Here is a 26,768-nt window from a genome sequence, read left to right on the forward strand (position 1 = left end):
TACAGTGACAGAAGAGTGGGATGAAATCAGTATGAAATCAAATGTTTTAACCACTCAGCTGAAATCAGACCTAACACATTTTAACTATGTGACTTTTGCCACACTATTAACAGCTCCCCTCCTAAGTCTCATTCGTTCTCTTTTTTCTCAGGTTCCATTTTGGAGAGAGGAAGGGGGTACTTTGTATTCGGCTGGCTACCCTTGGCAGAGGGCTCTGTACTCGGGTGATAACAGCCCACTGGCCCACTTGCCTTCCCATATGTCGCTGCTCTTGGCTCACCGGACGTTCAGGTAATGAGAGGCTAGGTCATCAGGGGGGGGGCCATGCCTTCTAAGTTAATTACAGTCCAAGTGAGAGGGACAAACTTTTCCAGCTCTCAAAAGGGGCAGGCCTGAAGAGATTGAAGAGTGTTTATGTAATAGGTCCTGCTTGGCTGCAAACCCCCACAGCAGGGAGGGGCAGATATTTCATCATTTTAATGCAGCTCATCCGGATCATTTCTCTCCACAAACACAGTTCTCTGGCATTTATTGAGGCAAGTATGAAGAGAGCTAATCCAACTTGATGCTGCACAAAAACACGAATTACTGCAGACTATAAACAATGTCCTTCAGCATCACTAGACACACAACTCCTACACTTACGTCTCAAATGAGAAGTATGAATACAACCTTGATGATGAATAAAACCTTTCTGAAAGAAGTCCCTTTTATAATCAAAAAACATCTAGTTGTATGCTTTGTCTTGACTGTGAAAATCCTTTTTGTTTCTTTTTTTCCATTTGTCCACCCTCCCACTGCATTCACTGCCCAGAACAAACTGCTGGGTGCAATGCTGCTACACAGAGACACCTCAGATCGACGGGCTGCAGAAACCAGCACTGATGCTGATCTCACCTGACATGATGGTATCTGTGATGTTGAGGTTATTGAGGGACAGCCCCAAGGACTGACGTGAGGAGGATGAGGAGGTGCTAGAGGTCTCAGAGGGTGGCCGGGCTGTCTTCACGGGTGTGGCTGTCGGTGTTGCGTTACCGCTGGACTTCAGACGATCATTTTCTGCTTTCAGCATCTCAATCTCATTCTGTGTGTTGCAAATAAAGAAAATCATAGCAAATCTAACAGAAACTGCTTTTAAAGACACTGACTGATAGGCTCCTCCAACAGCAGATGGTCATTTCCTGCATTGTTGTTATTCTGAATCAGTATCACTGTAATTATAGGCTGTAGGCAGCTTTTTGATCTTCAAGCCTTCTTTGTACTGAAGATTAAGTCTCAGATAAGGAATTGGACATGATCCCCATCTGACAGGGAAACTATAGGCAGCCCACATTCACAAGCATCCACTTAACTGAGACATCCAGAGTGACACAGGATATTGTTTAATATGTGTTCCTTTGAAAATATGAAAGTCACAGAGTCTGTGCACACTATGCTTTGAAGGGATGATTTCATTACACTGCATCAGGAGTACTGGAATAAATAATGGGAGTTTGTTTTCATGGAGAAACTCCCCTTTTTAAAAATTCAGCTTCATGGAAAATTAAACAATTGAATTCCACCTTCATGAGGTGTTTTCCCCTCGAGAACCTATCTTTATCAACAGATATTTGATAGGCGTCTGTTTGCAGTACGTTAGAGGCTATGCTGGGTTGCAGGTAAAGATTAGTGGAAAGCAGAAGAGAAATGCTTTGGCTCACCGACAAACTCAAAATCATCGGCTATCATCTGAGAGCTATTTAGCTTTTATCAGCTTTTTACTTTATCTGCATTCGTAGCTGGACAGCAAACAACGACCGGTGGAACAGGAAGTCTTGGCCTGGATATCAGTTATTAATCATCAGAGAACAGAGGATGGCTTTCCAGACTGCTTAAAAATAGAATGACTGTTCTTTTATAAAGTGCCTGCTTGGAGGCTGCTGGAAGTTTTTGCATTTCCCAAAGTTTATATCCTAATAAGACTTGAAGTAATGGTTGGACTTTTCTGATTTAAGCTTACCTTCTTTCTTACATAGCATTAGATGAAAACAACTAGTACCACGATCAAGTACCAATAGCAGTTTTCTGTTGCAGGTAGTGGAGGGTAAGTCATGCGGAGTATTTCTCAGTGTTGTTTACCTTGATGCAGATGTCTGGAAGGTGTGCTCCTCACAAACTAGAGTGAGATTTTGCAATCTGCATCTAATTTCAACTCACCATGCTCATTGCTGTTTGCACTATTCCTCCCGCCAACATTTTAACACTTGTCAGATTATGCTTTAACAGCAAGACATGTTTGGTTTGCATTGGCAGGAAGTTAACACACCTCTCACCTCTCGCTGGAAGAAAATCAATTAACAGCAATATGTGCTCATTTTAATGTCAGTGTTTTGCCCATCTCCAGTGGCTCCCTGTGGCTTTGAGGAAACAAAAAACTTGGAAAAAAGGTAAAGCTGTAATAGCTGTGCGGCCGCCTTACTTTTTTAAATTCTCCTGAACTTTAACAGCAGTTAAAGCAGATTTCATCAGATTTCAATTATTTAAAAAAAAAGTATTTAGCAATTGAAGGAAAAAACAGGTTGAATTCACAGCCAGACTGTTGGCTCGCTGACATGCCTGATATTAAAATGCAACTGGATGATTTCTTTTTTACTTTTAGTATTCTTAAAGTTATTATCCAAGTAAGATACTTGGATTTTAATTCATTTGCACAAAGTCAGGTAAAATTCAAACTGTCGACATTTTAAGAGTAGGTCAAACGGATATATTCACTTCATTCTATTTCTACAATTTCACAATGTCTGTATTATTGTTTTGTGACTCTATGCAGATTGTTGTTAGTGAAAAACTGCAGAAAATGGCTCTGCTGTTACTAAAGCTTGCAGACCCCAGTACTAGGAGCTGAAAAATAAAACATCAAGCACAAAACCTGAAAGTTAATTATATCGTCCTACCTGCTGTTATGAAGGACTGCAGCATCACTTTGCACAATGTGGTGAAAAAGGACTGACAGAGGTAACTGAATGAAATTGAGCCAAAGTAGGCGGAGTTAGTTAGTTAGTGGGTCAGCTTAGCTTAAAAAAGGCTGAAAGTAGAGGGAAAGCCTGGCTTCCAGGTCAAGACAGCCAAGTGTACAAATGAAAGAAATGACAGACAATTTCTTCATCAGTGGGCAGAGCCAGGACAGACATAATATGAAGCTATACTAATGTGCTGCAAGTTCCAGCTACACATTAACCACACTGACAGTTATACTGTGCCTCTCATTTTACTCTTGGCCTGGAGGCAAAGAAGTTTAAATGTCATTACTGTCATTGACTGTTTCATTTTCATTCTGGATTATGAAGCTGCAGTACATTTAAGATAAGATAAGATAAGATAAACTTTATTAGTCCCACACATGGGAAATTTATTTTGTTACAGCAGAAAGTGGACAGTGCAAAGTTATATAGCAAAAATTTGAGAACATTACCTGGGTTACACATCTTAAACAACACCATAAAATAGAATTTAATAGCTAAAGAGTGAGAGCACTAGGTGACTTGTTATGTTGTGAAAGGATATTCATATTTTTCACTACAATGACCCCTGGCAAGCTGACAGCTGTGCATGCTGATGCAGCTTGAGCTCAAATATAAATCGACACAGTTCAGCATTGACCTGGGTTTAGTTTAAGCTCACCTGCATGCGGTTCATGGCCTCTCGGATCTGGTCCAGGTGATGGGCAGAGCTAAGTGCCTCCAGGCGGATGTCCGTCAACTTGAGCTCCTTCTCCCTCAGCTCGTTCTTCAGCTGGAGGATGATTTCTGCCTCAGCCTCAGTGCATTCACATAGCCTGAAAGTGGGTTCACACACAGGGAGGAGGAGGGCTCACCTTTAGGGTTATACCAAGCACGTACACCGAGTCTGGAGAATGTGCACTTTCAGGGGGAACAAGAAAGCTGAAGTTCAAGCTGAGTCAGTCTGGGCTGGTATCACATGGGTGAACAAGGAACGTTAAGCACTTGGTACAGCAAATCCTTCCCATTGATACTACAGTACTTTATTTTAGCAATCTTACAGGAAAAGAAATATTGCAATATGTGTAGGATGTTTATGCCAGAATTTATGACAGCCATGCAGCATACCGGTTGCTCTTTTCTTTATTTAACATTAATGTTTAGTCTGAAATGTAAGAGATCATTTTCAGAGTAAACTAAAGAGGCTGATGTGGTGTCGTCATAATGACAGAGATTCAGCTGTTTTCGTAAAGTAGCAGATATTAAAAAAGTCGACATGTAAAAATGCTATGTTTGCTAAGTCAGAAACCTCCACATGCCGAGACTATAAGAGTTAAGATACCACGCATGCCAGGTTATCTTAACCCAAACAAAACCTGGGATGACTGTGAAACAGCTATATATTTATATATCAATATATAAATAGATACATTGACCTTTTGTAGTAAGATGCAGACAATTTTTTCTGACATGTCTGACAAAACAAGAATAGTTTTCTTTCCATTCTGCTACTTTTCCATAACCGAGAACTGGACAATTTTAAGGTCCTGGTTCAGTTTGTGTCCCGGAGCAAAGCGCTAATATGGAGAAGAACGCCACACAAACACAAACCACTGCAAACACACTCCCAGGGAGCATGCCACTCAGTGCCTGTTACCGAGATCTGTGCTTGTAGACCACATAACCATTTAGCTTTTTCTTTGGCGTCCAAATGGGGGAAGACTTGCTATCGCAAACGCACTTGCTACAGCAGGTAGAGAAATAGTAAAGAAATGATGAAACAGAGTGGTTGGATGAAAGAGAAAAGAAAAGTGAAGTGAGGGTCAGAAACAATTACATATTCAGAGAAGAAAAAGAAATGAGACAAGTGTGTATTTCAGTTATTATAGATTGTAGACATGGCAGAAGACAATGTCTCATGTGAATAGAACTGTGAGAGTGAATGAGTATACATTTACTCACTCTGTGGTGGAGGGTGAAGAGCGCAGCGTGGCGATACTGCCTTGCCTGTTGTCGTGCTGCAGTTTGGGTGAGGAAGGCAGAGAGTCGGTCATCTCCTCCATCTCATCGTGGGCTGACTGCGATTTGGTTTTCTTCTTGCTGAACGCCTGCTTGAAGGAGCTTCGTAACTGCAACACACATAACACAAACACACGGGGGCAGAAACGTCAGTACCGGCCGTGCTAACCCCCTCAGTCATATCATGTCAGTTCATATTAACCCTGATGATATTGCATCCTGTCAGGAAGTTACTCCGTGCTGTTTCCAAGCAATGGGCACTGTCTGGTTTAGGTAAAAAGGCAAGAAGCAAGACCATAAGTACAGATGAGAATGGGGGGGGCAGGCGTTTTTAATGTTCCTAAAAATTTTGGGATGAACAGGCAGTCAAAATGAAGAGGGGCGGAGGAAAAGGAGGGGGGAGGAGAAACAATGGGGGAAAGGGGAAGGTCGCTGTATCCATGCCGACGTTCTCAGAAAAAGGAGGAGGTTGCTCTAAGAGGGGGAGTAGGCAGGGCAAACGTGGGAGCAAAGGAAGTGAAGATGAGGAATCACTGCACGCAAACAGAAGACACTCTGGGAACCACTGACCTGAGCCGGGAGGGAATCGGCCACCTGAAGATGCAAAACACACCCAACGTTAAGCCACGCAAACACACACCCCTGCTCTGCAGGAAACTCAGTGTTGATTAAAGCTAACTGCTGCAAATATCACTGTTTTACTGGAGACATTCCAGTTACTGCTGTTGCTAGAATGGTGACAATCGTGATGAATGTTATACAGTTGCGTTCCCTTTGGTAGGAGGAGAGCATTTCTGCAAGCATGCTCAGTGTTTGATCACCGCTGCCTGAGGTGATCTGAGGTGACAAATAAACTTGTCTGAATATGGGACAGTTTAGATCTCAAGTCAATAAAACCAACATTTTACAAAGCAAAGAGTTCAGGACGCAACATGAAGTCAGCACAATGATGCACAACACAAAATATGCAACATTTTACAACACTGCCACTCATAAGACTGATATTCAAATACTAATTATTTGCAGCTTAGGTTATGAGTTGAAATTCATGCTTGTAATTGCAGTTATATGATAATATGCAACTTTATCCTTCATCTTGCCACCCTGCAAGCCTGATGTGCGGTTTTTGTCTTTGCTTTTCATTCACTAACCTCAATTCAACTCTGTCCTCCACCCATCATACACCCAGGAAGAATTTATGCAAATGAATAATTAATTGCTGCTGAAATAAGGAAACGGCTGGTATTCATGAGGCTGGCTTGATGTTGACATGTCAGGCTTGGTGGTGAACTTTTACACTGTTAGTATGCATTTCATTTCAAGGGCATGTGTTTTGCATTGCAGCAGAGACTGGAGACTGGCTTTAGTTTGTGTGCTCCTTGGCTGAGACAGAACTTCTAATATGTCATCTCTCTCACTCAGGGGACTGCAGCAAATCGCCTCTCTCAGCCAGGGATGCTGAGTAGCTTGTACAGCAACCAGCAAAATTAGCACAGATAGAGCAGAGAAAGGGGAAAAGGCTTTATGGCTTTGGGTGTTTTGGGAAAATGTATATATACATTTGTCAGTTGAAGGAAAACTGCTTTAAAAATACATCTGAGACTAGGATTTAACTTCAGTTCAAGATGCATTTTAGACATGTGAGTCAGCAAACACTCAGTTTCCTTTTTATTCCCCCAACATGCTCTGTAGGAGGAATAAAGCTATATGCCATGCTGTTTTACACCTCCAAGCTTGACCAAGTCCAATTGTGTAACTGAGGGATTAAGAGCTTTTCTCAAAAGCACTTTGACAGGAAATTTCGAAGAGTGTTTCTCTTCTATCCAGAATTGGAAATTTAACAAGCACTTCTCTAACCTCTGGGCAGAAACTCGACTTTTTTCAGGCTGAACCTCTGTGTACATGACATTGGTGGCCTCTGCTTCTTTTCCAACCTCATCTGCATGTTACACTAAATATGAATTTCCAAGTGTTTCTCAAACAGTGACTGCAGTGTGGTTCATTATGCTTGATCCTCTTTTAGGTGAAGATGCCTTCAGATTTTGCTGCACACTCTGCATACTCAATCCTCGGAGGAATCTCAACTCAAATATGACTAAATATTAGATTTTTGATCTACATGGTGACTTGATCACACGTATCAACCAGTTAATCACAGACTGATTCAGTCATGTAAGGCAGCAAACACCCACTTTACACTAAAGGAGGAATGATTGGGCATAAAAAAATCAGAGCATTAAAAACATGGATTGGCATTTTGGGGCAGAAATGATCCATTTGCTTTTGACTTGATGAGCAAATAAAGACTAAACAATGCAAGTTCTTCTGAGCTCATGCAGGTATAGTTAATGCATTCTTCTTGTAGGAATTTGGATGATTTTTAGTGAGAGCAACAGTACAATCACATTTATTTGATAGAGCTGCAAAAATATCTTTTCTTTATGCAAATAAGACATTTAATCTCTTAATGTGGGCATATAAAGCACATCTAAAATAGCTTCAATGCCACTGAATAATGTATATGTATCTAGGGGATTTTTTACCAAATCCACCTCCAACAATGTCTGGATATTTTCATGTAAAAATATAAAGCATCTGTTGGTTGCAGCAAATGAATGCAAGCCAGAAATTAAAAGACACCTGCATAGCATAATCTCAAAATACCCAAAACAGGCAGCTGAAAGTATTTTGAATGGTGCTCATGGCCATTGATCAGTGGTCATGACAGTTTGCATATTAATGATCAAGGAACCGACCTCCCAGCCCATTGTTCGAAGACCATTGTTAGTTTCAGTCATTATGCAAATGCACTGTTTATAAGATTGGGGAAACCTGCCCAGTGGGAGAAATGACGAAACATTTGTGGGAGAAATGACGAAACATTTCTCCCACTGAAAACACTACGCCCAGATGATCAGAATCAACCTTTTGGGGCTTTGGTTAAGAAGTACTCAGTTCCACCACTCTCTTATATTTTGCCTTAAAAATTAAGCTCAAGGTCCAAAAGTGCAGTTCATTGTATGAGCAGTTGAGGCTGTCCCCCAAACAATCAATCCCAATAGAAAGGCATGTTTAAGGCATAGTACAACAAGTGCTTTAAGTCTTTCTAGCTAACCTTCTGTTCATGAGTACAAGTATGTTTTACTAAGGGTGCAGCCACTTTTACTGTTAGATTTTCTAGCAGATTTCTGTGTCTGTGCGATACACTCGTAAAGTGAATGGATGCAGCTTGTTAGTAAGAACTCAGATTACACCACGCTCTCATCCAAAAAGCAGGGTGCTATGTCCTTTCATGATGAGTCTTTGAGAAGAGCCACTGTTAGCCACTGGAACTATGGAAGGTTTGAGGTCTGGTTTTGAAATGTGGTTTTACTCTGAAGCTTTAGTGTTTTTATCTTTTCACCTACCCAGCTCTTCTTCTTCTTCTTTTTGTCTTCGGCATCCTTGCCCAAGCTGCCCATACTGGAATGACTGGCTGCGCTGTTAATACTGGACATACTTTCTGAAGAGTGCTGCCGTCTAATCCTCAGATCTGGAAAGAACAGAGAAAGCTTTCTTTAGTGCAAAGAACATTTAGGTGAACAGTGTCACTACATTTATTGGTTGATACTGGTTCTTATTTAAAGTGCTGCAGGAATTGTTTCTTTCAATCTGACTGACACAGCACAAAAATCTGTAAATAACAGGGGTTCAATTACCTATGGAGCCAGTTGGGCTAAATGTTCATCCACTTATCAAAACATCATTTAATTTTGTCTCCTGTCGGCCTGCTCATTACCTTTGTCAAGGTGGTTTGGGCCATTGAGTGCCACCTGGATAGCTGTTTGGGCGTCTGTGTTCTGGGTCTTCAGCATTTCTATCGTCTCCCTCAACTCTGCCAACTCGGACTCCTTTAGTCAGAAAAAAAGAGGGAGAACAGGAGGTGCTGTTTTATTTTTTATTTATGAAGACAGAAATCTCTGTAGTCTAAATAAAACAGACCTTCCAAATCCAAAATCAGTGATCAGACCAGGTTATTTTTAAAAAGGATAAGGAACCCAAAAATGTTGGAATCATCCCCTTAGTTACATTACTGAGAGCAGATTCTTAAATTTTGCATTGAGGTAGCTGTGTGTGTGTGTGTGTGTGTGTGTGCGTGTGGAGGGGGGGGGGGGTATATTTTGAGAAATACAGTAGATTTGCCCCAAAGCCAGCACCACCTGCTTAGAATAAGAACAATACTGGATCAGATAAAGGGAGACTCCTACTCTGTCTTTCCCCCAAACTCACTGAGGGCTGCAGATAGGGTTTTCACTTTAATTAAAAGTTAGGATGGCCTTGTTTGACAAAGGCAGCTCACCCATCTCAGTCTGCTTTAATTTATAGAGGATTAAAAAGCAGCCAGGGCTTGTCAGCTATGTGTGCATGTATATGTGAACAGAGGGGAGCATTCTTAATTTGTGGTAGGGGTATGTCTAAGGACATATTGCTGCTGCTGTGATGAGTTTTAGTTCTTTTCAAGCTCTTCTGAAGTCCTAGAGAAAAAAAATAGCTGCAGGCAAAAAATGATGACGGAAAGACCGCTTTAAACAGATTTTTGTTATTAAACTGGATACTTTTACTTACATATAAAGCACTGAAGTTTGAATCCTAAGCATGTCAAACGACTTTGGTTAAGGTTAAGAGCACTGTTAGAGAAAAACTTTACCAAGTAAACTCCTTCAGCAGAAAACTTTTCATGAGTCGAGAATTGAGCCTTTAATATATTTTTATTATGTCACAATGACCAACCTCCGACCTGATACTTCCCACTGAAATTATTCAGTGCCACACAGCTTCACGTTTCTAATCATTTCTCCTCTCTGTAGTCTCTTTTGAAGTTGCCACACAGTGTATTTTAAATTCAAGAATAAGCTCTTGTACCTTTTGCTCAGCGGTCATGGTGAGGCTCTGCAGGCGGCAGGTCATGTTACTCAGACTCTTCTCAAAGGCTGCCACCAGGTGAGCCTACAGACACAGGAAGACATGCAAACTTAATCCTCGCTCCTGCCTGAGCAGGGTGCTTTTACTTTTTTACATGCTTTGGCTCACTATTTATGTTTTTCTTATGCAAATGGAAAATCCAGATTTAAAAAGAGAAAGCACTGAAATAAATAAAACACACACACACACACACACACACACACACACACACACACACACACACACACACACACACACACACACACACACACAACCCCCAACACATTCTGTATGCAAAACTACAAAAGTAAATCTCAGAACTGAGTTCAATATGAAATTTGACTTTTCTCGGTCAATACAATAAACGCAATTTCTACTTGCCCATTTATAAATTAACATTAAAATGTTTTTAAAACCCCTGTTGAAAAAAAGAGCTCTGACAGAGAATCATCTGGTGCGTTTTGATAACTTTGAAGTGAGTTTTCGCTTGATGACCGCGGACAGAAAAAAGCTTGGTGTGGAAATTTTATTTGCCCACGAGTCTGAAGGCTTTGGCTGTGCCGTCCTGAAGAGGTTTGAAGAGGGAGCACTGTATTACTTCACTGCTGCATCCAACTGCTGTGAATCAAACACCGTGGACGCCAAAGACGTCTCTCTCAGCTAATAAGAATAAGAACGCAGTGATACCTGAAAGATGGTGAATGTTTGGCAACGTCATGCCATCTGCTCTGCGGGAATCATGGTTTTGTGTGTGTGCATGTGTGGATTTGGTTGTGCATGTGTTTTATCTATATGTGTCTATAGGGATGTCTGGTGAAGCCTTATGTTCATCAAGGCTGCATGTACTTTTGTGTGCATTTGTTTGTGTGTGTGCGCTGTCCATTCATTCTCCTGTTCTAAGCAAGAGACAACCGAGTCACCTGTCAAGCCTGGTGTGTCACAGAGAGGTGGGAAGCATGCCCAGACAGATCTACACACAGATACGCACGCACAAACACCCAAGTGCATTTATACACTTTCATTTACCGAATTCAGAAGCATTTGTTCTTGATCTTGCCCTCTAACAGTTGTGATAAAATCAGAAAAGTCCTCATCTTCATGCCTATGCCTATGACGACATTTGGCCCATCCAAGTCCATAAATAGACACGTGCACGGAGTAGCACCCTGTGCTGCCTCTTCCACTCTGTGTCCCTGGCTAAATCAGCGTAGGTCTTGACCTTTAGAAATGCCAACTGTTCCGACACATCCCTCTAACTCCACATCTCTTTCCAACTCCACCTGTGAGGCTCCAACTCATCAACCCCCAGCCCACCTGTCAGCTCTGAGGGAGGCACCAATCAAACTCTCCTGCATCCCAGGCCTAACCATCTGTCCTGTTCTGGAGGCTTGAGCCAGATAGTGTTTTCTGACCCTTGTCCTGATCCTGGGGTCTCAGGTAAAGGTTGACAGTAGGCCAAATCAGAGAACTAGATGAGAAAGTCTTTAAAGTCACAGCTACTTGATGCCACCTCTGAAGATGTACACAACATCTCGAGGGTGATATGTGTTACCAACGACACAGAGTCACGACTACAGTGTTCAAAGCCAGCAACTACTGCTGGGCTACATCCTACACTGCAGTACAGTACAAAAACAAGGGCAGGTGACAAAAGGAGGAGGCCCAAAGTCAGGAAGGAGGAAAAGGAATACGAACAGGAAATATTGGTGAGGGTTGACTCTTTTTTTAAGCTGAGCAGAAAGGAGAAAAAAGGAGAGGGAAGAAGGTCAGGCTGACAAAGTGAAGGGTGAGAAGGGGGGGGGACTGGGGGAGGAGGGTTGCTTGTATGAACTCTTAAACCCAGTATGTCAGCCAAGACAGGAAAACCAATCTCCTTCATGGTTGAAAGAAAATACTGACTAATACTTTTGCCCCCTAGTCCCTTTGGCAGGATGGGGTGTCAGTTTTGCTAATTCTGGTCTATTTTGCTCCAATACAACCAAAAATATTTAGTGTATCAAAATGATGGCAAGGCTAGATGTGTTTCTAAAAGCAGTGGTGAGACAGTATGAGAACACTGACTGTGGCACAGTGTGTCTTAGCATAATATATATTTTATAAGATCAACATTCAATTTCCTGCACAAACCCAAGAAAAATAATAATAATCGTTAGTGCAGTGGCACAGCAAATGTAATAAGATCACGATACGGTGACCTCAGTCACGTCACATTTCCTCTCTGGTCCTCTTTTATAAATTGTGTGGATGAAATGGAAAAAGCACCACGCCAGTGAGCGATGACACGGAAAGACGACACCTTCCCCATGAATCTTTTGCCTTCATCATGACTTTGTTATTGTTAAACTGTTGTTAAAGGAATGTAAGATTCTGTAAGATTTCCCTGTCAGCTGGGGAAAGAATTCTTTGACATTTTGATGCTTGAAGCTGCGTGTCACGCTCACAAAATGTGGGTTGAACTGAAAGCCACACACAAATGTAAATGACCTTTTATTTCACACCAAAGCTGAACAGAATTAATAAATAAATAGCTACATTTTATAAGTGATTTTAAAAACTTGACTTCTTCCTAAGGCACTGACATTTAAAAAAAACAACAACTTTTTACTTTTATTTGCACATCAAAGAATCTAAGTTCTTATATTTGCTACTAGTGACAATGTGTAGGCTTTTATACACCTATAAATATATATAAATACACACTCTCATACACGTGAGAGTGTGGGCAGTAACAGAGATGATAAAAAAACCCCGTCTCTGGCAGGTCTTGAGCACATCACAATGAGATTTGGACTGTGGGCGGAGAGTATCTGAGGACTCCTGAGGTTGATATTGCCACAGTTACACTCCCCACTGGGAGGATGAGATGAGCTTAGAACACTAGCAACCCACCATGCTGTCATGTAGATGTAGTGTGATGCACTTCCAGAATATGTCACTAGTGCATGTGGGTTTCTCTTGTCTGTGCTTACATATGACTTGGTTATGACACTAGTTGCATATTACACTGCTATTTAATTTCACGACGTGAAGAAATAACACAGGGATCCACAGTGCGACTCGTCATCTATTAAATTTGAAGTGCTCCTGCAAATAAACTGCATCAGAAAGTACATTTGTATAAAATGTAATCTCAGCTACATTTATTACATCCACCCATTATGTCATAAATAAGTAACATGACTTCCCAACACTTCTTTGTACCAAAAACAGCAAAGCAAAGGGTTTTGCATCAGCTATTGTGCACAACTACTCAACTATCAAACAGGAAAGACTGAAATATAATGCTCTTTTAAATATCTGTGAATTGTTTTTGCCTTTTTCACACTCTGCCTTCAGTTTCAGCTTTGCACAACTCTGTGATCAAAGAAGAAGACTGAAGCGAGCAACCTGACTGCTTCCACGCACGATCAGACACTTGGCATTGAGGGTAGGGAGGTGGAGTCAGATGCTGAAGTCTGTCTAACTAAATCTCCACAACGACTTTGTCTTTGGGTTGAAGGTCTCTGCATCTTACTCTGTTTCACCCACGCATGACGCACTTGTGTCTAGATTCACTTATCCTCATCTCCCTGTTCTCTTTCTTCAGCCATCTATCTCTATTCTATTCTCTCTGCTTGATTGAATTCGGGAGAGGCTCTTTGCTGAAAACCCACCAGCTGAGACAAAAGCAGAGAGACAATCCTCGCTGTATGAGACACACGAGCACACGCAAGGAAATGCTCCAACCAGGGACAAGAAAACAGACACAAACCTACCAGGCAAATCAAACAGGCAAAAGCAAATACACACATGATGGCTTCAAACACACAGCAAAGGATTTAGAGGGTGTCTTAAAGATTTGTATTCCTCCTTCGATAAGCAGCGCTTCCCATAAAAGCTCTCTGACAGCAGGTTATCGTGCAAATGTTCAGGCTGTTTTGACGGCACCTTTTGAAGTAAATAAACTCACGTTGGCAGCCAGCTGAGATGTCAGAGTCGCCACCTTCTCCTGAGAGGCGTCCAGCTCCCGACGCAGCTTTCTGATTTGCTGGTTGGGAAGGAAAAACGAAATGTGAACGTTCGGTTAATGCGCCTAAAAACCATAAAGAAAGTAAGACTGATTGTGATGTAAACACGATGTGAATTTGCAACTCCCATGGTGATAACTCTGATGTAAAAAGAAAACTGTGCAGGCACATGGGAAACTGTTTAAAAAGACACAGGAGTGAAGTGTGAACATAAAGTGTGGGGGATTACCGTGGAATTTTGGACTGTTTGACCCTTGATTGAAAAGAAAAGAGTAAAAATTAATGCTATGTTGCATGCCTCCATCAAATAGCAAGTCCTGATGTGGCTGGAGAGACAGAGGTTATCAACAAGCCACAGCAATGTTCTTTTCATGGTTTCCGCAGCAAAGCGAGGAAATGGAGACATTTATGCCTGAGATGGTTCAAAAAGTTTTTGCAAATACCTGAAATTCATACTTATATAATTCACAACAGCCAGACGTCTCAGTTTAGCAAGGCGGACAGCTCAGTGCAAAAATGCAAGAACAGTTTTCTGGATTATCATATGATAAGATTAGCTGTATATTTTTATTCAGTCACTCAAAAATATAATGTCCTTTTTATTATTTGTTTTAAATTCTAAATGTGTTTAGATTTACTGCACAGTCACTGTAGTCCACGACTGTTAGTTTGCACTGAGTGAGCTGTCCCGGAATACTAAGCTCCACTTATCTGGCAGGGTTAAAACAAACACTGCAGTGTATTTGCGATCACTGTTTGACCCAAAGTTACGCTTAAAGCAAAAGGGATGAAAGTCAAACCATAAAACTGGAAAATCAAAGTAGAATCAGTGATAAACTGAATAGGCTTTTTGAACAAGAGCCAAAGGTCAGGGCATGGATCTCATTACAGAGTAAGTGTTTGTAATGAGTTAACAATAAGCTATGCAGAATAGTAAGGATGTGTAGATATTTATGATCTAGATGAAATCAATACATGATTAGATAAAGCAATGCAACATAGAGCTAAAATGATTGATTGCAGAATTTACTTTTATTTATTCACAAAACACTCTTTTGTTTAGTTCAGAGATCAAATAGATATCACTGTTTGTGCTTTGATTGACATGCACAGATTGTCTCTGAATACAGACGCTGTGCAGCACAAAGACATTCAGACACAGAAATCAGCCAACAGGGACATGCACGTGACACGTTGGACTAAATCCCACACAAAATCAAATCAAATAGGTCAAAAGTAACCTTTAGGGACGCACAGCAAGACACAAGGCACTCGAACCTTCAACCACACCGCAGAGCTGCTCTGTGGCTGTACCGAGCAGTTTCAAGGCATCGGTGGCTCTAACTATAAGCCTGTTTAGCTGAAAGCTGATAAAGAGAAGCATACATGCAAACAGAAAGATGGACACAATGTTAGCTGCCCTTACCTCTGAGTGAGCTTTTTCCTCTGTCTGTAAGAATCAAGCAAACACAGTTTAGAAACATTTGATCGCTGCTCTGGGGAGATGTGTTCCATCAGTAAAAGCACCAAAAGCAAAGAAAAGGGTCATTTTAATTAAAAGTAGATTAAAATGACGGAAAATGTAAAAAATTAAAGAGGAAATGGTTTACGTACAGAACGACTCAACCTGATGGAAAACTTTGTAAACAAAACCATCTCCATCGTTCATCTGAACGTTTACTTTGCAAATTGCTAGCGCAGTCTGAAATGGGCAGACGTGTGTGGTAATCGATTCCTCTTGCTACAACTAATCCCCCACCTCACTGAATCCGAGAGTCGAGCACTGCATGTGCTATTACTGCAGAATCTAAATTGTCAAGAATTTGTTACTTCAGACAAATGCTGTCACAGAAACTTACTTTTGTCTTCTACAAAAATAGAGAGGAAAAGGGAAAGACTGAATGCTACATAACATCACTGATAGGACAGGACGGAAAAGATGTTCACTCTTCAAATTAAAAAGTAAAGATGATTTCAGTTTTATTTTTATTTTGTATGTATTTGAAGTTTGGAGCTCAACAGAAAAAATGTTTGAAACAGTCTGAAGATCAATCTTGTTTTAAATACTGGCGGCTGCCAGTGTTACCCCTCAGTAAATATTTGCAAATAGTTACAGTCAATTCCTTTTTCTGAAAATCCTTAACAAAAGGGGAACACAGTGATTCTAAGTAATTATTTATATTACAATATAGAAATTGACATGTTTGTATGGAATGCCATTACTACAGAAAAAAATAATAGAAGCGAAATCTCAGATATATTGTAATGGTTAGGGGTTTTTTCTCAGTAGGGATTTCTGTCACACTTCTTAGATACTTACCGCAGAATACAGTGACGACGTGCTGGAAACCAAAGACAGTGAGGAGCCATGGACTGTAAGACACAGAGACGGTGCACATGAGTAAACAAAGACTTTTAAGGTAAAACATGGATATTTGTCCTTTAACTGTCTTCACCTTGTGACTCAGTTTGCAATACTTACATTATTACAAATTATTTGGCTGATTGGTCAGCAGCTCTTATGCTTACTTATTCAGAATATGTAAAGTGAAAAATTGCAATCACTTGTGGGACTAAAAAAAACCCAATTTAAAATGCTGACCTGACCAGAACAGAGACCTATCAGCAATGCTGGTATCAAAGCACTTGATAGCTGGTGGGACTTTGCTTTGTTGAAAGTGACAGTAAAAACTGTTTTCACTGTTTAGGCTTCTTTGTGAGGAATTGGGTTTGTTCTGGACAGTCCGTCGAGAATGAGTGTGTGTCTCACCTTCATCAGTGCTGTCTCTGAAGGACCCAGAGCGGCTGATGGCACGTGGTCGTTCCTCCAGAGAGGTTGCGCTGCCACCCAGTGGGTGACCCTCTCCATACAGGTCAAAGGAGTCCTGGGTGGGGATACTGTTGGAGCGGCTCATGCTGCTGCTGCCTGGTGGCAGGTTATACTGACTGATGTTGGTAGGGCTCACTGCGCAGAGCAAAACACATACATCTACCATGTTATATTTTCACGTGCGTTTCAGTCATCAATCATTCATGCAGGTACTAAAAACCTACTTATAACAAGTTGTTAAATAATAATCACCTCAGATATTATTTATTTATGCACTGAAGAATGCTTTAATTAATTACAGATCATATCACAAGGATTCTTTTTGTGCTCATATGTCTATCATAACCTTTGTTGATACGATATACACATTTTAGGCACAATAGGTTTATTCCTTTTGACTCACAGAGGTTGGAGTAGTGGTATTTTCCTGTGGTGGTGCAAGAGGCTCCAGGAGGAGACAGAGGGGACTGGCTGCCAGTATCCTGAAGGCCTCCTGTTGAATGGGACCTCAACCACTCCTTCCCTTCTTCATGAGATGTCTGCCTGGAGGAGGTAGGGTATCTGAAATCCACAAAACACACTTTAAACTCAAGGCAAGACAGATGGTTTTAAAAGTTCAAGTAATGAAGACGTGTAAACTAATGAAGCTACACAGTAGAAGGATGTGAGCAGATGGCATAAAAATATTAAAAACCATACCACACAGAAGTGGATGTGCATGCAGCTACACACACGTAGTCATTTATGTATAATAACTATATATATTCACACACACACACACACACACACACACACACACACACACACACACACACACACACACACACACACACACACACACACACACTATACAGTCTTTATACATAGACACACTACTCAGGCTTAAAGCTGCCAAACACACAGACTCTGCTGTTCATCTCCTCTCTCCCAAACTCTAAAGTAATTCAGCAGCAGAAGCCCCCCTTATCGCACACATGACAATCGGCCATATTTAATCCTCTGAGGATGATAATTGAGTTTGCACTCATCTCTTTTCAGCGGCTTCTTCCTTCCAACGCCCCCATTACTACGCTTGTCACATCTGACCCTGCTCTAGTCCTGCGTCTGTGCTCGCTATTCTCTCCAGCAGCAATTGGGCGTCTAAGATTGCACTGAGTGCTGTCAGACTGCAGCTGGAGTTGAAATGGAACAGACTGAAATATCCAAGGGTCAGTGTTTGAGTCGGTATACTTAGTGCTAATATAATCACAACCAATCCGCTTATTTACAGCGTATGACTAAAGGAGGCAAATCTATTAATCTAAGCTCCCCATGTAGAAAGTCTACAGTTTATAAAAGAGCTATTTGGCATGTTTAAGATGAAAACAGATTGCCATTGCCAATAAAAACGTTAAAGTGAACACTGCAGACCGCACTGAGCATCAGTTCAAAAAGGCAAACGCGTCGTACGAGATCAGATGGTTTTAGGCTCCATATAGCACGAGCGTCAAATGCTCGAAAAATGAAAGAACACCCAGCATGCCCCATCCGACACCTCTCCAGCAGTACTCTATAATTGGCTGGAAAGGCTGTTCCCTGTATCAGTTGTGCCACTGTGATGAATAGGTCATGGTGCTTCAGTTTCCGTCCACTCGGTTACAGCTAAATTCAAAACATTCATTCTACACTCGCCTCAGCTAACAGAGCAAATGTTATCGGAAAGTTTAAGCCATTTTCGGAAGCCGAGAAAGAACTCAGTGGCTGCGCTTGCCACATTTCTAACTTTGCATGAGATGAGTGTAGGATTAGGACGAGCACAGAGAAGCAGACAAGCAGACAGATGGAAAAACACACTGCTCCCTCATCATCCCAGATAGCATTCATAGTATGTTAGAGATTTTTTTTTTTTGCCTCAATTCAAAGAAGTCAAAATCTAATTTGAGCTCCAGAGTTTGTTACATAATTGCATGATAAACAAAAAGAGAAAAAACTCTAAAAATTGAAAGAGAAAAAATCCATAGCTAGACTCAAATATGAGTTCCCTATATGGGGCTAAAAAAGGAGGTTTTCAAACGACATTATTCCTAAGCAGCGGGGGTTGACTCCTCAAGATGAAAACGAGACTGTGGGAAAACAATGCTTGTGACCTCAATAAACATTTTCCTGGTGAGTTAGGCTCTGTAGTTTAAAGTCTTAATAAACACAACAGGATATTCATTTGTAAATTATGGATGATAAAGCAGGTCACGCTTTATTAGTGTCTCAAGGGAATTAACCATCCATTTAGGTGAGATTATGGTGGCGATGTTTGCTTTTTATCAATAGCCTTTGATCAGTGCTTGACTTAAGTGCTAATATAATCAGAACCAATCTGCTTGTATCACTAAAGGAGTCACACACTGTAAATCTGCAGTTCATAAAAGAGCTATTAAGCATACTTAGGATGTAAACAGATGGTCATAAATGTTTACGCTCATTTTTTTTATATTGACTCTCAGTTTTTATTTAATCTTCAAAAAGTTTTTATTGAGCAGTAGTTTTTTATTGACCCACATCCTTATCAAACCTGTGTACTTTATCATTATCACCTCAGTCTAATTATACATAATTCTGAACATGAACTGATGGAGGCAGGTTGATAAACTAGTTAATTATTTTTATCGATTCATTTATCTAATAATTTAAAGCAGGGGTGTCCAACTCCAGGCCTCAAGGGTCGATGTCCTGCAGGTTTTAGATATCACCCTGGGTCAACACACCTGAATCAAATGATTAGTTCATCACCATTTAGCCATTTAGGTCATTTAGCCATTTAAATCAGCTGCCACTGCCTTTGAGGCCTGGAGTTGGACTCCCCTGCTTTAAAGTAAATATTTTACTGTTTATTGATGACTTTTACCTGGGAATCACCGCTATGGATTGTGCAAATAATGACATATGAAAAGCAACATGGAAAGCCTGACATTAGAATGCAGATGCATGTATGCGTATGATCTACATGGCTGAGTGAAAGAGGAAAAGTTGAAAATGGAATGTGGCTGCAAATGTGTTGTACCTCAGTCCCTTTTTGGGAAGTGTGTTTCTGTCAAGTGGCATGCTGTTAAAACACAGAGGATGAGCAAATTAGATGAACACCTGTAAACATTTGTTTTGTGATACACAAGAAAAAGAACTGGTCACATTTTACAAACTTGACTTTTGACATACACAAAGATGCACACAATGGAAAATCCATTAAGACATTACTAATGCACTTCAGTGCAAAAGACTACGTAGATAAAACAGGCAGAATTGAGATTGTTTCATTTTTGAGACAGCTGAACTAGTGAGGGAAAATAAATGTGTTTGCTGCTTCTATGCTCTATGATGTAATTCATGCAAAGTGTTTGGACAAAAAAATGGAAAGGCCTTTATAGAGGCTACACGTAGGAATGGGTGTCAGAAATGATCTACTGTGGTATTTTTTTCTGTCATGGCTTTGGACTGTGAAACTATCAGGACTGTTAAATGTCTTTAATGCTAATTGCTATCCTTATAGCACTTTGATACAATAACTACTGATTGAACTGTTTTGTGCAGATATGTGAAATTTAGGAGTAGAGGAGGTATTATTTAATTTTTTTCTATAGTATCAAAACCATGCCAGAAAAAGAAACTTAAATTGAACCAAACTGTTTTGTGAATGAATGATTTCTTTCTGTTATTCATCTGTATTGTATGTCTACATCTTAGGATAGGGAGATAAACGTTTTGTCTCTGTTCTCAAATGAAACAATGAATACGATTCTTCCCAATCGTATTCCCTGTTACTCACCCCTCAGACAGGGTGGACTTGACACTGCCGGTTCGTGTAACCTTGGGCCCATGGTGGCCCAGCGGCATATCAATGGACTCAGAGCTGGTGTGCAGACTGGTCATGCTTTGGCAGCTCAGTGTGTCCTTGCTGCCAGCAGATGAGCTACAGGCAGGCCAGGGCCGAGCGTTGGAGGGCAGGGAGAGGCCAGAGGCTGGGCTGGAGGCCGGGGAGTCGGTGCACAGGTCTGGGGTTTTACCATACAGAGGGCTGCTGCCACCGCTCAGGCCGCCAGCGCTGCCCAGGCTCCCAGTGCCAGAGGAAGGCGAGTCCAGACTGGCTTGTCTCGCCAGTGTGCCGTGCGGGCTGCCCAGTATTGAGGGGCACTTGCCAGAGTCGGGCGTGCCAGGAGAGCTGGCCTTGCTGCTAGCTTTGGTACCAAACAATCTGAGGGCAGAGAGGTGGGTGCAATCATTTAGAAATGCTCAAAAGACAAGTGATGAGCATCTGCAAGATCCTTACTGGAAAATTTAAGGACTCTGGTATACTTTGGGTGTGACAAGTGCAGTGATCTCACTGGTCAAACATTACAAAGAAAACTACTACAATGGTCACAAGAAACCCATTTTAGGATAGTGGAAAGCAGCTTCCATAAACATCCCCTTGCTTTGCTGTATAACAGACATATAACAGATAAAAAATATTAAGCACATTTTACAATACATTTCTCCCTGGCAGCGAACTCGACCTCGCCTAGATGTGAACTCTCAGTGATTTACACTGACACATCTGCTTTCACAGCTTCGCCGTTTCAACCCTGTGACTTTAAATAACCTAATCCGTTAGGCCACTCAACCCTGTTTGCCTTCTGCATATGCTCAGACAGCCTGCTACTCTGCTTGTGCCTGTCCCACTCTGTCACCGCAATCACACAATATATAGGTGACACACTCTGGGGGGGAAGAAAAAAAGCTATGACATGCAGATGAAGCGTGTTGGCTTGACAGATTGGATGGGACGGATGTTTGGACGCGCCTGCCGAATGCATGCTTCTAATGAGTGAGGGACTGGTGTGCAGAGAAAGTCCTGTCTCTTGTCTGTTCTGATAAACACTGCTGGGCTGAATTTGCTGAATGAAAAGCCATCAGACCCTCATCTTCAGGGTAAAGATGTGTTGCATTTGCAGTGACTTATCAGCTACACCAGGGAGCAATCTATGTTATGGCACCCCTTAGCTATGCAGCCAAGTCTACTGACTCAATCAATATTTCCACGGAGGCAATCTAATATGATTTATTAAGTGTCTGATATTCATCTTGCACATCCAAACATATCTAAAATTGATAGAGATGGCATATATTTTAAGTGAAACTTTGACATTATGGATATCTTTTCTCTCCGTTATAGAAACCTGGGGAATAACCTGCAGTGGAAAAGCGTTACTAAACACCACGTATCATAATGGATTAAACTCGCCTAAATTCTGGAGAAGATATGGTGAAAAGATTCAGTCTTTCAAAAAAACTGCCCCAAATGTCCTTGCTGTAAAAGATGCTGCTTTTAACTAACAATCAGGGAATTGAAAAAGAAATGTGATGAAATGCTGGATTCACACAGAAACACAAAGTCAGGGACAAAGACAGAATGAGTGCAGTGTGTGTGTATGGTGTATCAGACCTGCGAAAGGTTGGAGAAGCGATATCGGGGTACTTGGAGCCTGGTTGCCTGAGGCCTGACTGGCCTGTTGAGGTGGAGGTGGGGCTAGACTTTGGGGAGGTGGATAGTCCTGCTGCTGGGTCCTGATCTGACACCGCCACTTTCTCCTTATCTGTCTGGTTGATGGTGATGGGACTAGAGCGTTCTGAGCCCACTTTTCCATCCCTGCGTTTAGCGCCTGTTTGCGTTGTTGCCCCACCAGCTGACTTGCCACTGACATTTGAGTCAATGCTGCTAGAGCTGGAGCGATGCCCGCTGCGCCCTGTGGCCACCCCACTGGAGGATTTAGCTGGCCTCGGTAAGGAGCGGTACTGCAGGGTCACTTTCGAGCCACTGCAGCTGAGCAGGATGCCATCATCCTGGGGCTGTGAGCCATCCAGACTGGTCTTCCGCACACCACTGATGCTTGCACCTTTGCTGATGGCAGCTGAAGATTTGGGTGCCTTGCCCAGGGTGGCTGAGCCACTGGCGAGTGTCGCACCACTGGGGGTAATTAGGGTGCCAGTGGCACCCTGGATCTTCTTGTAACCAAATGAGCCTGTGGTGGGTGGGCGTGTGATGCCAGATGGGGGTTTCTTGCCTTCGTCCCCACTACTCCTGCCAGCATCTGAGGGTGAGCGCTGGATGCCAGATGAGCTCTTGGAAGGCACCTTACCCTTCTCTGAGGCTTTTGCATCATCGGTTTTGCCTGTCAAATTACACAAATCCAAAAATATCAGCAATCATCACATCATCCGTACTCGGAGTTTACCCTTTGGTGCCATAGAATCAATATATTGGTGCCCACAGCCAGAATCACAGCAATCGTTGCTCATGCTACAACCAACCAAGTTATCTGAAGCACAACTTGCTGTGCTTAGTAAACATTTAAGATTCAGTCATGTTCATCTTAAATAAACATTATTATTACAACTTCTTCTTCAGCATCACGTAAGCCCAATAAAGTCATTTTTGCTCTTTCTATAAAGATCACTTTCTGATGTCTGATGTGAAAAACATCCACTAGAAAATCACCTAGATACACAATCATTTTTAATATTCTAATATTAATACCAGTAATACTCGGTCAATATATGTTGTAGATTAGGTTTTTTTTAAATGGAGTCTCCTTTATTCAAAAAGTCACATTTTAATTTTGTCCCAGTCTAATAATCGCTTTGTATAATTGCTCTACTTTCAAAATCACTTCTAGACGAAGATGGCAGGCTTCTTCTCCTACCTGGTGTTTTCAGGGCAGCGGACGTCCCCTTGGTTCTGGGTGGTGTAATGCCCACCTGGGCTGTCATACCCCTCCTCCATGAGCCTGTTTGGGACATCTGGGCCAGCGCAGCTGCCTTCTGACTGGCGTCCTCATACTGGCCCTGGGTTTGGGAGGATGGGGAAGATGAGGAGGGCTTCCAGCGGGAAGAGCCACTGCTAGGATCCATGCTTGCGTCCAGCTCCTCCTCTACCTTCTTCAGGTCTTCAGCTCCAGCCCAACTGCTGCTCACCTCCTGCTCCACATGCTTGGATCTGCTTCCTTTCTGGGACTGTGGGGTTGTCATACAGAGAATCAGGGAGTGCACACGAACTGATAAATAGATGGGAGAATTCAGTAACAAAACTGTAATGCTTCTGGGCTGCAGTTTATACCAGTAAGTCTTAAAAGCATTACCTGATCATCACTGCAGTTCCTTAACAATATTTATAAAGAATGCAAAAAAAAAAAAATTAAAAAAAAATGCAGTGACAGGTAATGATTGCAAGCAAGTTTTATATCTTGGTATGTCAACCCTGCCTTAAATGGAAGAAATCAAATAAGTCATAATGCTTTGAAAATTATATGCAATATTTAAACTATTGAAAGGTGACACACTAAAGCTGCAATACAGTCAGCAAAGAGCCAGCAAAAAGAAGTAAGTCTCTGCACAAGCTGAGCAGTGTGGTTTAAGTCTGCATGTGAAGTGTTAGCTATCTTTGGAATCTCCCACATCCAGATCTCTGCTTTTGAGGCGCATATGAACGCACCCACACAAACTCAAACACATAGCAGTGACAGCTAGCCTACTGGAACAGATGGTCAGTCTCCCTAGCAACAGTAGAGTCTCTTAAGAGCCCAGTCTGTTAGGTATTTCATGAGGGGCCAAGAATACTTGGCAGAATACGGTGAAAGTCTCTGAGGAGAACCGAGCACCGGCCCTCTGTCCACAGTTAATTCCTTGAGCACAAATATAGAAATCAAATTAAGAAATTGAGAACTGTTCAAACTATAAAACTATACGGTCCTGCTCTCACTATAGCAAGTATGCATACTGCTGTGATTTGGTGCTATTGTTGCAATATTATCAAAGGAAATGTCAAATCACCATAAATCCCCAATCCCACATTGCCCCAATGCAATGCAACACCACAAAAAATGGAACCCTCCATGCCTGCTTCTTTCACACACTCCACCGCCAGTTTATAATGGGAGATTATCCCAACGGTAACAAAGCAAGTCAAGTACGCGTGTAAAATTGTTGGTGTGTGCCTTGATCGAGACATAACACAAAGTTGAAAGAAATGTGAAAGTTTAAATAACAAGATGTGACAAGACATGCAAAGTCGTGATTTTCAAGTTGGTTACGGCAGGAAATGTGTTTTAGTTTGGGAGATAATTACTGTGCAACTAACACTGGTTACTCACAGCTGCTAATTGCTCTATAGGTATCATGACTGAGACTTGATGCTACATGCTCTGTGAGTGCGGCTTTGAACTAAACACTAATCCTACAATAACACCATGGTCACAATGGTAATATGCTTATCATTTATTACATTTAACTAAAACACATGAAGAGGTATTAGCGCATATATTTCATGAGATTATGGGAGTGTAGATGACTTTGAGTGCATCCATCCATCTAATTTTTTCCTGCTTATCCAATTCATGGTCATGGGGGTTGAGGGGGGGCTGGAGCCTATCCCAGCTGCCATAGGGTAAGAAGCAGGGTACACCCTGTGTGGGCTAACACAGAGAGACAGGCAAGCATTCACGCTCACATTCACACCTATGGCCAATTTAGAATCACCAATTAACCTAAACTCCATTAACTTCATGTCTGTGGACTGTGGGACGAAGTCAGAGAACCCACGCACACACGGGGAGAACAGGCAAACTCCACACAGAAAGGTCCCAACCAGATGGTGGATTCAGACCCAGGACCTAGGCAATAGTGCTAACCACCACACCGCTCACGGCAGTGCTTTCATTCTAATAACTAGATATTAGACAAATATCTAATATCATCAAAGAAACGAAAACTAACAATGAAAATAATAAAAACTGACCAAGGAAACAATCAAAACTAAACTGAAAAGAGTCAAACAAACTGAAATTACAGTTATATGAAAATAAATGGGTAAAGCTAAAATAAATAGTTTAATGTGAAACTGTATAATAACTTTGATGCTTAGCAGACATAACATTAATCAAATTCATCCTGACCTGTGACCATTAATACTAAACATTCAAGTCCTACTATATGTAGCAACTTATAATATTTTTGCCACATAAATAAATGAAAATGAGGCATTATGACATATGGTGGTACTAATGTAAACATTAACATCTGCACCAGAAGTTACGGTAATCTGTCTAATTAACAAATGAGTAATTTTGCCTGAACCTATAGAGGCAGAGACATGGAACAGAAGCCTAAAAAAGTCATAGATGATGACGAGCCACAGACAACGTGTGGCTATCCCAGCTGTGAGCCTATTTGAGGCTATCGAATGGTTATTTTTTATGTGCTCACCTGCGCTCCTTTGCTTTTGCGCGATGAGCTGACACAGGAGTATGCAGGTGTGTTCAGATCATCAGTACTGATGTTGTCCAGTGTGTCACTTAGGCCGCTGCTCACTGAGCTGCTGTCATCCCAGCTACGACAGGAGAGAGAGAATGGACAAAGAAGAAGACAATGGTGAGGCCACAAGAAGAATGAAGGTGAATCTTTTAACCATCCACCATAGCAAATCATTTCCAGTCATCAAACTGCTGTGTTCCTTTAGTGTATAATTTGATATCATGAGTTTTTGAGACTTCTCAGTTTGTTTTCCCCACAAAAACCTAAATACATTTGTAATGTAATGTAAATAAATGTGTTTGCAAGCTTTTTTTGTTAAAAAAAAAAAAATTATAAAATCAGAATTAAAAACATAAAGAATGAAATTCTGGAAATGGAGAACCCAGAAAGCAGGAGAGGCGGGATAGTAGGAGAGCTGGAGATGTGCAGACATGTGCAGAAGAAGCCCAGAGAAAATGATGGTGCTGTTAAGTCAAAAGCATAAGAGCTGTTATGCTTAAAACATGCATATAACTTGACTTTTGTTCCTTTTAATTGTGTTTTTAGGCATGATAATAAAGAGAGAAACCTACTCCTGTTTCCCAAACCAAGGTGTACAAAAACACGGTGCCTGAGTGTAGGCACTAAATATTAATTGGTGGTGTATATTCACTTGACACCTGTAATGAATTTAGCGGTGAG

General features: G+C 41.4%; 1 protein-coding gene across 9 annotated transcripts in view; it reads right to left on the reverse strand.

Moving 5' to 3' along the window:
• The window catches only part of nav3 (neuron navigator 3), a 422,744-nt gene that overhangs the window by 9,442 nt on the left and 386,534 nt on the right, over positions 1-26,768 (reverse strand). For 2 of the 9 annotated variants that reach the window (XM_063460845.1, XM_063460839.1), the window contains 19 exons: positions 26,040-26,163; positions 23,483-23,792; positions 22,225-22,951; positions 20,569-20,994; positions 19,810-19,851; positions 17,179-17,336; positions 16,716-16,910; positions 16,266-16,318; positions 15,372-15,395; positions 14,175-14,198; positions 13,888-13,965; positions 9,900-9,983; positions 8,776-8,887; positions 8,405-8,529; positions 5,568-5,591; positions 4,941-5,107; positions 4,636-4,722; positions 3,661-3,814; positions 898-1,084 (listed from right to left, as the gene is read on the reverse strand). In XM_063460845.1, the coding sequence (XP_063316915.1) occupies positions 898-1,084; positions 3,661-3,814; positions 4,636-4,722; positions 4,941-5,107; positions 5,568-5,591; positions 8,405-8,529; positions 8,776-8,887; positions 9,900-9,983; positions 13,888-13,965; positions 14,175-14,198; positions 15,372-15,395; positions 16,266-16,318; positions 16,716-16,910; positions 17,179-17,336; positions 19,810-19,851; positions 20,569-20,994; positions 22,225-22,951; positions 23,483-23,792; positions 26,040-26,163 (3,101 nt within the window). The remainder of the gene's footprint in view (positions 1-897; positions 1,085-3,660; positions 3,815-4,635; positions 4,723-4,940; positions 5,108-5,567; positions 5,592-8,404; positions 8,530-8,775; positions 8,888-9,899; positions 9,984-13,887; positions 13,966-14,174; positions 14,199-15,371; positions 15,396-16,265; positions 16,319-16,715; positions 16,911-17,178; positions 17,337-19,809; positions 19,852-20,568; positions 20,995-22,224; positions 22,952-23,482; positions 23,793-26,039; positions 26,164-26,768) is intronic. The other 7 variants (XM_063460840.1, XM_063460841.1, XM_063460843.1 and 4 more) reach the window with 7 other exon arrangements.

The sequence above is a fragment of the Pelmatolapia mariae genome, linkage group LG17 (genome assembly GCF_036321145.2).
Source record: "Pelmatolapia mariae isolate MD_Pm_ZW linkage group LG17, Pm_UMD_F_2, whole genome shotgun sequence".
Lineage (NCBI taxonomy): Eukaryota > Metazoa > Chordata > Actinopteri > Cichliformes > Cichlidae > Pelmatolapia > Pelmatolapia mariae.